This window comes from Sceloporus undulatus, chromosome 7 (genome assembly GCF_019175285.1).
Source record: "Sceloporus undulatus isolate JIND9_A2432 ecotype Alabama chromosome 7, SceUnd_v1.1, whole genome shotgun sequence".
In the NCBI taxonomy this organism is placed as follows: Eukaryota; Metazoa; Chordata; class Lepidosauria; order Squamata; family Phrynosomatidae; genus Sceloporus; species Sceloporus undulatus.
The window spans coordinates 51,584,261-51,595,399 of record NC_056528.1 but is presented as its reverse complement, the minus strand read 5'-3'; the positions used below and the strand labels follow the sequence as shown (position 1 = coordinate 51,595,399).

Sequence of the window (11,139 nt, the reverse complement as noted above, 5' to 3'; positions counted from 1 at the left end):
CTCTGTGATCTGCGCCTGCAAGCACTCTCAGCTCTTCTCTCTTTGAAAGAAGGCACCTGCATGCAAGCTTCGTCCCCAGAGTCCCCACTAGGCAGTGGTACCATAGAAGGTCTCTCTTCGGCACTAGGACCTGGTTGAACCTCCTCCTCTGGGGTTGGAGGATCACACCTGGGACCTGGCAGGGCAGGAACAGCACCTGGTGTTGCCTCAATCAGCCCTTGCTCTGGAGGAGGCTCATCCTCCTCCTCATCCTCCGAGAGCTGATCTTGGCTGGCCATGACAACTCCCTAAATCCTCCAACTGGGGGGATTTGGGGGAATTGTAGTCCAGAAATGTAACTTTCTCATGTTCTGTATTATCCTTCATTAAAACCTTGCTCAGTGTTTCTGAACCAAGATTACACAATAAATCCAGACTCCATAACAGGTTCATGAACAGCCTGTCTGAGTGTTGTTAGATAGGGAGTGGCAGGAGTAGTCATCACAGAAAGACAGTGGGCCTGAGAAGCATTTAGTCTAGTTCACTCAGACAGGGATTCTCTAGACATTAGCTCATATCCATGGCATACATGAACAAATATACCCAGAATATCAGCCCACTCAGATTAACCTGATTATAACATGCAGTTGCTTGCAGGCATTAAACTACACAAAATCACTCACTGCAGCTTTAAAAAAAAACCTATCCTCTGAAATAGCCTTTGTCAAACTGGAATGTCTTTAACTACAACTCCCATCAGCACCACCCAGCACGAGCAATGATTGCCAGGTGCTATTTGAACCCCTGATTTAAATGGCTGTTTAAACTGACTAATCAGATTAAAGATTAAAAACCTGTAAGAAGAAGGGAGAGCAGTAAGGCCCTTGACTTTGCCTATTACCAAACACTGATCAGAGTGGAAACTGCAGTCAAGAAATCAGAAGAAAACTGGGACTGGGAAGGGCAGCTATGAAAGAAGTAGAAAAGATCCTAAAGTGCAATGACATACTGAATACTAAAGTCAGGATCTTCCAAGATGTTGTATTCCTTATCACAATGTGTGGATGTGAGAGCTGGAGAGCGAAGAAAGCAGACAGAAAGAGAATCAACTCATTTAAAATGTGGTGCTGGAGAAGAGTGCTGAGGTTATTGTGGATGGCCCAAAAGACAAAAAACTGGGTTCTAGAACCCAAACTCTCCCTGGAAACTGGGATGACTAAACTGAGGCTGTTGTACTTTGGAAATACCATAGAAAGAAAGACTCATTAGAGAAAGCAATGGTGCTGGGAAACGTGGAAGACAGCAGAAAGAGAGGAAGACCACAAATGAGATAGCTAGACTTCTTTCGAGAGATCATGGGCCTGAGTCTGCAGGACCTAAGCACGAAGGTAGAGGATAGGGGAAGATGTCTCGTCCACAGGTTCACCATGAGTTGGGGACAACTCAAGGGCAGCTAACAACAATAACAAAGATTTTGAACAGCAGACTGAGCTGTCATCTGGTTGCAGTTTTCTGCACTCAGGGGAGATGTACAGTTTCTAAATAGCTGTTACAGTCAACCCTCCACATTTCATAAAATTATAGACTCATAGAGGTGGAAGAGACCACAGGGGCCTTTGAATCCAAACCCCTGCCAAGCAGGAACACCAATCAAAGCACTCCCAACAGTTGGCCATCCAGGGAAAATCCATACTCACAAGTAGGATAATACATATACAATACATAGCAATACAGGAAATGGTTCGATAAACAGGCAACAAAAGAACATCAGATAGTAAGCGACAATTATGCAATGCCTGGGAAGGCTTCTCTGAACAGGATGGTTTTCAACTCCGTTTTGAAGCTAGTTAAAGAAGTGATGGCTCTTGCTTGTGGGGGAAGAAGGTTCCAGGAGTGAGGGGCAGCAAGTGAAAAGGGGCGAATCCGGGATGGGGCAGAGGAAATCCTGGGCTGGGACAGGAACCCTTGACTACCAGAACGGAGGGAACAATGGAGTGGGAAGGAGAGGAGAAAGAAGGTCTGATAAGTAAGGAGGGGCCAGTCCATGGAGGGCTTTGAATGTCGACAGCAGGAGCTTATACTGAATGCAGAAAGGGAGAGGGAGCCAGTGAAGGGATGCCAACACAGGAGAGATGTGGTCAGAGCGGTGGGTGGAAGTGAATGCTGGATAGAGATTAAAGGACGGAGGTGAGAAAGAGGAAGCCCAGCCAGGAGGACGTTACAGGAATCCAGTCGTGAGATCACTAGGGCATGGACCAGGATCTTGGCAGTAGAGGCGGAGAGAGTGAGATTTGCCCAAGGTCACCCAGGGGTTTCTGTGGCTGAGCAGGGGTTCGAACCTTGATCTCCGGAGTCCTAGTCTAACACTCAGACCTGGAGCACCACACTGGCTCTCAATGTGTATGACCTGAGCCATTCTTCTCTCCTTCTCCCCCAGATCCCGTGAATCAGGACGGGGGCCAGGATGCGCAAAGCCCCACGGACAGCTTCTTCAACTCCAAGGTGGCTGTCTTTGCGGCCATTGGGGCCGGCTGCGTGATCTTCATCCTCATCATCATCTTCTTGGTGGTCTTCCTGATCAAGGTCCGGAAGCGGCACCGCAAGCACACCCAGCAGCGGGCGGCTGCTCTCTCACTCAGCACTCTGGCCAGTCCCAAGGGCAGTGGCAACGCCGGCTCTGAGCCCAGTGACATAATCATCCCCTTGCGGACTACAGAGAACAACTACTGCCCGCACTATGAGAAGGTCAGCGGGGACTATGGGCACCCGGTTTACATTGTCCAGGAGATGCCCCCACAGAGCCCGGCCAACATCTACTACAAGGTCTGACTGGGGTGGCCGGGTTCAGAGGAGACACAGAGGATGGAGAGGGGGGAAGGAGCACAGAGGGCCTGCGTAGTAGGTGGGGGTGACACCCTTGCCAGCCCCTGCCTGCCTGCCTGCTTGTCTGCCTGCCTACCTAGGGTGTGGGCGCTTGCACTGCAGAGGGGCCCACGGCGGAGCTCCCTGGCAAGAAGACCAGGACAGAGCGGGAGCACCCTCCAGCCGCCCCTGCCTTCCCCCCAACTCCAAGTATTTAGTTTTGTAGTCTGGAGCTTTTGTAATCCCAAGACTTGAGGAGGGAGAAAGAGATGGAGGAGTCGAGACAAAGATGGAGACGGAGGGGAGGGGGAGCCGGCGTGCCCCCTTTGCCCCCTCTGCTGCCCGCGCTTGGTCAATCTCTGAGGTTGCCAACCTCGCTGCCACCCTCCTCTTCCTCTCCCGCCCCCCAGCACGTTCCGTGGCCCCCTTGTGAGGGCTTGGTGCCTTTCCTCACACTCGGACACGCCTGGTGGTTGCCCCCCAGGGGACATCTCACCTCCACCACCATCTTCACCCACCATTGCCATCACCACCGCCACCTTCTTGGCTGGCTTTCCTTGGGGCCCTGTGCTGCCTTCCTACCTGCCTTTGTTATTATAGATTCAGATATTTGCGTGGGAGGGGAGGGGGTGGACCATGTTTGGTTGGGGTGCCATCATGGGAAGGGAGCTGGCCACCTGCCCCAGATGCACAGAAATGTGGCGCCTGGAGGAGGGCAAGGAGGACAATGGCAAAGGCAACAGAGACGAGGAAGCGGTCCAGCTCACCTTCTTCCTGTTACAATTTTAAAATATTTTTTGTATTTTTTATAATTGGGGAACACTGGGGGACCCATCAGCTCCTCCCTCTCCCCTTCCCTGTCCCACGGGGGGAGGGGGCTGGGATTGTTGGGGGTGGTTGGGGGACACCCCCCAATGACCCCAAAGGTCTCCCAAGGACCATTCTTCGTTCAGAGCAGCTGCCTTTTGGGCTTCAGCCAGGCTCCGTTTCCATTTTACTTTTATAAGGAAGGGAATGGAAAAACAGAGTCCACCATGGCGAGAAAACCTTCCTTTCTGTAACTGACCAGACGACTCTGGGGCAGAGTGGGAAGCTGGCAGGTGTGGCCCCTTGGGACTCGCAGCAGGGGCCTGGCCTTCCTCATAGCTGGCAGATGGGACCCCGGTGTGGGGAGGCCTGTTGGGACAGTGTCTGTCTGCCAGAGGACCAGGTACAGGGGCTTTTCCCCTTTGGCCAGCCTGGATGTGCTGTCTGCAAGGTCCTCAGCAGGCATTTGATAGAGGGCAGGGGAACTGCCTCTGCATTGCCCCCAGGACCTCTTTAGTGCTGGGTCTCTCTGCGGGAGGCAGTACAGTGCCAGCCTTAAAGCGCTCCTGGATGGCCTCCTTTCACTTGCACAGCCGCCTCTTCCCATCTGCGGTCAGTCTGAGGTGGGCAGGGGAGCCCACAGCCTCCGAGGCCAGTAGCTTTTTTCTGCCAGTGTGCCCAAGAGATGAAGGATGGAGAAGGCCCTGGCCAGGGATTCCTCCATCTAGGAAGTCCAGCAGCTTTCCCGGGGGCTTATGGAGTGCAAATGGGGGAGAGGCCCAGGTGTGATTACTTGCAAGGGCCAGGCACTGGGGGAAATGCTGGCAGCGGCCATGGTGCCCATGGGTTTCCCCAGAGGAGCCCAGGCAGAGCAATGGGGGCTGGTGTCAGTGCACATGGAGGCGGCAAAAACATCTTCTGTCCCACGCCAGTCACTGCCCCCCAAACACGTTGGGAGGTGGGAGTTCATTGCCCCCCCTCCAAGTAACATTGCATATGTGATGCCAGAAGCCTTGTGAGGAGGTGGGGGGTGGCTGTGCCTGGACCAAGGCCAGAGCATGGCTGACCCACTCCCCCTCCCTGCCCCATGGGGAGGGGAGGGGGCTGTGCACTTCGAGGCATTGGGGGGGGGGCTCAGTGGCCAAGGGGGTGCACTTTCTCAGGGCTCCACGGGATTTTTGAAAATCAAAAATCCATGTTTAAAATGATTGGTTTTGGTTGACTGTTAAGAGTCAACACATTTTAAGAGAACCTCTCCCCCCGCCCCCCACCCCCCGAAACTGTCTTGTTGCCAGAGTTGTAGAAACTAATTCAAGTTACTCGAAATATGTTTTGGGGGTGGGTGACGAGAGCGACTTCCTTCTGCCCTGGTTCTCTGCAGATGGCGTTTCTCTTTGCTGGACCTTTCGGGCTTTGCTCCCAAGCGATCCAATTTGGGGATGGCTTTTGCAGCATCTCTACCGTAGTCTGGTTTCGCCCTGAAGTGTGTGTGTGTGTGTGTGTGTGTGTGTGTATGTATGTATGGGGGGAGTCTGTACATGTGTGGTTTTGCTCACCATCCCTCAGCAGTCAAAGGAAAGTGACTTGTCTGGGATATCCATCCCTAAACAAACCTCCTGAATGTCAGAATAGGTTAGTCTGCAGTTCTGAAAAACTACAGGCAGCCGAACTTGGATGGGCTCCTTGTGTGTATAAGGAGGGAGCTGAAAGGGCCCAGGAGAATCCAGGGGAACCAGGTGTCAAGGGGAGGCCAGAATGGCACTGTTTTTAACAGCCCTGGCTCTGCCCCCAAGGAATCATGGGACTTGTAGTTGGGATGTGTGCTACATGATGGCTGGCTGGCTGGCAATACCGAACTGCCCTTCCTACAGCCTCAGGATGCATATCTGAAAAGTTTTAATCTATTTTTCCAGGGGAAAAGGAGCATAGCCCACCATGGTTTGGCCAAGAACTGCTGGCATGGGCTTCTCTGGAGGCTGTTAAATAAGGGCAGCAAGGATATATAAAACATAATACTCCAGAGGAAAGGATCAAAATTCAAAATGACCTTAATAGATTAGAAAGCTGGGCCAAAACTAACAAAATGCATTCCAACAGAGAGAAATGTAAGGTACTGCACTTAGAGAAAATAAAATGCGCAGATATATATATATATATGATGGAGGACCCCTGGCTTAGTGAGAGTTATAGTGTGAAAGGGATCTAGGAGCACTAGCAGACCACAAGTTGAACATGAGTCAACAGTGTGATATGGCAGCTAAAAAAGCCCATGGATGTTCAAGTCTCATTAAATACAATGGTGTAGTAAAATGATGTCCCTTGTATAAAATGGCAAAATCAAGGTTACTCTTTGGAATGTATTTTTGGGAATATTTTCAAGACATGGATAAAGAATCCATGGATAACAAAAATCTGTGGAAATGGAGGTCTGCAGTCCCATAGTGGATATTTCTTGGGGAAAATGCACTGGACTGTTTGAAGGAATGTATATATCTGCAGAACAAGAGAGAGAGAGATGAGCAAGTTCCCCATGCTCCCTGGCAGACTGCCCCTCCTTGACATCTGGACTCCTTCTCCATCACATAATGGTGGGAGAAGCCCAGGTGGGTCTGGCTGGCCAGAGAGAGACCCAGGGGCAGGAGATTGGCACAGGTTTTGCCAGCTATGTGCCAGTCCATGTGTGTTTCTGTGCAGGACAATTCCCCTGAAACACTTGCAGGTGTGCAAATACGAAGCAGAGACTGCCTGGCAGCACATGCTTTCTCCTGCAGGAGTGTGGGGCAGGAGGGAGTGCGCAGGCCTCCCTTTCCTTCATGCATCTCACACTACTTACTCACACACTACTCACAAGCAAGGGCTTCACAGTTTTCCCCACTTGAAATTATCTCTGGGGAGGGGGTTTCTGCCTTGCTGCCTCCACCACAGTGGCGTCTGCCATCTTTCCCCCTTTGCTGGACACTCGTGGTTATCCAGGGTGGGCCCGAAGGCTTTGAGGATGTGGGGAGCCCCCTGTGCCCAGGCGAAAGGGTGTGTGTGTGTGTGTGTGATCCCCAGCATGAAGGGAGTGCAACCCCTGGGCTTTGGCAAAAAGACCCCTGGAATGGGCTGGTGGAGAGGAGGGGGACAGGTGTCCATCTGGGTTGTTGGTCTCTCCTTGTTTTTGTTATTTTGCAAATGCATCTCCATCTGTTGCTCCTCAAGCAGTTTCATTCCCTTTTTTTACTCCATCAAAAAGATCCTCCCCTTGCTCCCCATTTTTGGAGTTTTTATTTTGTGTAAATAACTGGTCTTTTTTGGAAGATAAATGTAAAGATGTTTTGTATAAACTCTGGTTTATTATAAGAACCTTTTTAAAAACACAAGAAAAACAAACCCAAACTGAACCGCCTTTGCAAGAAAGAGCGTGTGTGACGATGTGTTTGCCATTCTGCAGCTTTTCCAATGGCAAAAGTGTGTGTGTCTGTGTGCGTTTGTGTTGGAAAGAGGCTGTCTTGAGGACCAGGCTGGGAATCCAAGGAGAAAGCTGACCCCACAACCCACCTTGGGAGCAAAGATTGGGGTAGAACCTCAGCCTGCTGAGAATGGGAAGGAAAGGCAGCTTTGGACTTGCCTGAGTGTCTGGCATTCATGGCAGGGCTGACCACGCAGGGTCAAAACTGGCTCGGGGGGGGGGGGAGGGGGACCCTTGGGAACCCCCCCCCCCCCCCCCCCCCAGGATCTCTCTGTCTAACTGTCCCGTTTCCTAAAGAGCCTTGCAAGGCCTCTGCTGTGCCACCTCCGCCTTCCTGGCCACGGATGGGTGCCCAGAGTTCCCTGGACGGAACCAACATTCCTTCCCTCCTGCAGCTCAAAGGCATCAAGGTGTTGTTACTGGGGGCTCTCTTGGTATGGATGGATGGCAACCCCCATCATTAGCCCTCCTGGCTAAAAGTGGATGGGAGTCACAGTCTGCCAACATCTGGCTGAAAGTTGCCCCCTTCCGGACCAGTGCCAGAAATGTGCTCCAGGCGGAGACTGTGCCCCTGCTGTCCTTCGAGGAGGCCAGTCCTCCGTAGCATTTGCCACCCCTGGCCACTGATGCTGCCAGCTAGTGCCAAATTGGCAGAACCCCCTTGATTAACGCCATCCCTCCAGGGTGGGTCCTGTGTGCCCAAGAGAGCTGTGGGTCAAACCCAGCTGCCTTCACTTCTAGCCCTCTGTGTGCCCACTCTTCTGCTCTTGCAGCCTCCAGCTCTCTGGCCTTAGGGTTGGGTAGCCTTGTTTAGGAGGGGTGCCCTGCTGCCCACGCACACACACACACACACACTCACACACAGACACAATCCTGAGAGAACTCCCTTTCCTCCCCCCCTTCCCCCCCAAAGGCCCCCCCCCCCATGGTGATTCTGCCGTGGAGCGACTGAGACAATCCTGAGAACTGAGCCCCCTCCCCAGCCAGAGGCCAGCCACCAAGATTTTTTTGGGAGGGGGATGATTGGGTTTCACGTTTGGTTTCCACCCCACAGTCACGTCTCTGCCGCCTCCTTAGGGCACTTCACCTGCGAACCCCCTTCTCCTCCTCCTGCCCCCAAAGTGTCCTACCTGGTCTCTCTCTCCTCCCCCCCCCCCGTGGACTGCATTTGGTCCTCGTGGGCGGAGGCGTCCAATGTCCGGCCGGGGCCCCTGTGGCGGCTGCCAGTCACATCCATCCGCGTTTGGTTTTGATGTTCGCCAAGGGCTCAGGGCGCCAGGTGCCCTTCGGGGGATGCTGGGTCTGCCAGAACAGTGTCATGTTTTTTATTTCCATTTTGGCCATCCTGTCACTTTCCAGCGGTTGCTTTCAGCCTTTCTGTACACAACCTTCACCCAGTTCCCATATCATCATTGTCATCAGTAGTCGATAATACGGGATTTGCGTTCCCTGGAGCCATGATGGAACCTGATATATTGTTAAATAAATGATTTTTTCCTATGGAATTGGACTGCCTGGCCTGTGCTTCTCTCTCCCTTTCTTCTTCTCTTCAGACCAGGCTTTGAGAAATGGATGCCAGACTCCTGGGAGGCGAGTGGCGCTGCCATGATAACAGTAATAATTTGCACACCTAATTAGCACTTGGAGAGCTTTGCCTTCCCTCTCTGACCCTTACCAGATCCTTGTATTTTAAGTGTAGTATAAGTGGTCTCACCTTGACAGTTCAACAGCATCCCTGGGAGCAAAGAGAGAGATGGCAAACCAGGTGAGAAGGAGGCAGGGAGGGAGGGGTCCTAGGTGCCTTGGGGGTCCTTTGGGGCACATTGATCTCCAAAAGTGTCGGGGGGGCAACGCATCCCCTTTGCCCTTTGGTCCAGGTCTGCTAGGAACTGTCCAAGGTTCTGGGGTCTATCACACACACACACCCCCCCCGAAACAGTTCTTTTAAAGTTCAGTCCAAAACCCTGAGCAGACTCACTGCCCCCCAGCGCCCCTGCTGCCAGGAAGGCCATTTTCTGCTAGGGGAGCAGCCTGCCTGGGACCCCCAAGAGCCCTTTGGACCACAGCTGGACTGGGCCATGGGGGAGAGTCTAGGATTTCAGCCGTGTTTTTCCTCCCCTGATTCTTGGAGGCCGCTGTAATCCCCCCAGAGCAAGCCCAGCGCCAGGTTCTTGCTGAAACTTGGCTCTCGGCTCGTGGATCCAGGGTCTCTCTGAGGTTTCTCAGCCAGAAAAGCTGGGAGAAACTTTGCTTCAAAGGAAGCCGGGCTGAAGAGGCTCCAAACTCCTTGGCTGGGGTCAGTTTTGGGGCTGGATGGAGGCATCCTTCTGGGCTGCTGCAATGCTTCAGGCCCTGCTTGAGGCTGGTCCAGTCCCTGCTGCTGCTGCTGCTGCTGCTGCTGCTGCTGCCGCCGCCGCCATAGCATCTCCCTCCTGCCTCCATCTGGGAAAGGAGAGCTGGCCGGTTCCATCCGCCTTCCTTTGTGGGAACGAGGCCCTGCTCAGTCCAGGCTCCCAGGCTCCATTGCTCCAGGGGTCCAGTGCTCCAGATTGGCCCTCCAGACAGGCATCTTTCCAAGGAAGAAAGTAACCATTCCGTCACTCTTTTTAAAAATTACATTAATTCCTTCAGCACATGGAAGTGAGGGTTGGATAGGAATTGCTCTTCCCTCCAGTCAGGGTTTCCTTACTCAGGACCCTTTGACTTGCAATTTGAACGGTCCACAAGCCTTTCCCCCTCGCATGAGTCCACTCTGTGGGCATCTTGAATGTGTTGGTATGCATCCTCACGCACAAGCATCCTGGGCAGCAGAGTTAATGCGAAGGAGGAGAAAAGGCAGGTCGCAAGATGCTACAAAGATGGGCTTTCATTTGATAAAGGAACAACCCAAGGTGCAGCTGGACTGTCCTCCCTGGATGTTCCCCATCCAGGCAATTGCTGCTCCTGACACACCAAAAAAACCCATGCAACTCCCTTCCTTGCAAAACAAGGGAGGGAGGCGGCTGCTCTTGGTAGATGGAAACCAATGGGGCTGCTTCCTTAAGGTCTTTTTGGACTCCTGTGCATTTTCTTGGGTAAGCATAGCCATGCAACCTCATGGATACCTTCCTGGGAAGAGAACCTGAGGAGGAGGAGGGGAAAAGGGAAAGCATTGCAGAAATGATTCACAAGTGCTAACAAAAGAAAAACATCCAAATACTCTTGAGTATTGTTTGATGGACCATTCTCCCCTATCGTTATTGTTGTGTGCCTTCAAGTTGCTTCCGACTTATGGTGACTCTAAGATGAACCTGCCACAGGGGGTTCTGAGGCTGAGAGTGTCTCACTTGCCCAAGATCACCCAGTGGGTTTCCATGGCCAAAGGGGGAACTGGCAGGACAACAGAGGCAAATCCCCAGAGGTGCCGGGGGTCCAGCTGTAGGAGACCCTCCCTCCGAGGGGAAGCAGGACCAGCCTCTGTCCCTTGGAGGGCCCTGGGCTGGCATTGGGCCCCAGCAGCTCTTTGGGGCCTCTGGGTCCCCAAGGCTGGCAAAGAGGGTGGGAGGCTCCCAGCCGCTCAAGGGGCACTTGCGGGGAGAATTGCTGTGGGGAGAGAGGGAAAGAAGGGTCTGATTCCACCTTTTATTAGGAGGAATTATCTTTGTTAGTTCAGGAAAGGATCCAGTGCTATTTGTGAAGCTCATTTCCTCTTGACCCCTGGGCCTGGGGAGCCCACTTCCAGGGGGAGAGGGTCTGCCAATGGCTCAGACAGGCCTGCCTTTGTTCTGCCCGGTGGAGGCGGGTGGCCCTTGCGGGTGGGGTCTCTCCTTTCTTCCCAAATGCTCCTGGGGCCAAGGGAAGCCGTGTCTGAATGTGTGTGTGTCTGGAGGCCAATGTGCGAGAGGGAGGTCTGGCCCCCAGCTTCAGGAGCTCCCTGGGCCTGGGGTCCAAGGGGCTGCCTCCCACACCTGGCCTGGTGTGATGAGTGTGACTGTGATTGTGAAGAAACAGTTGTCGCCTGAAGAGAAACCTCCAAGGCCTTTGTCTGGAGGAGCAACTGG

General features: G+C 53.0%; 1 protein-coding gene across 1 annotated transcript in view; it reads left to right on the top strand.

The window, feature by feature from the left end:
* Positions 1-8,604, top strand: part of EFNB1 (ephrin B1) — a 55,031-nt gene extending 46,427 nt beyond the window's left edge. Inside the window, exon 3 of the mRNA XM_042480097.1 lies at positions 2,384-8,604. Coding sequence (XP_042336031.1) covers positions 2,384-2,808 — 425 coding nt within the window. The 3' untranslated portion in view covers positions 2,809-8,604. The remainder of the gene's footprint in view (positions 1-2,383) is intronic.
* The last annotated feature ends 2,535 nt before the right edge of the window (positions 8,605-11,139 follow it).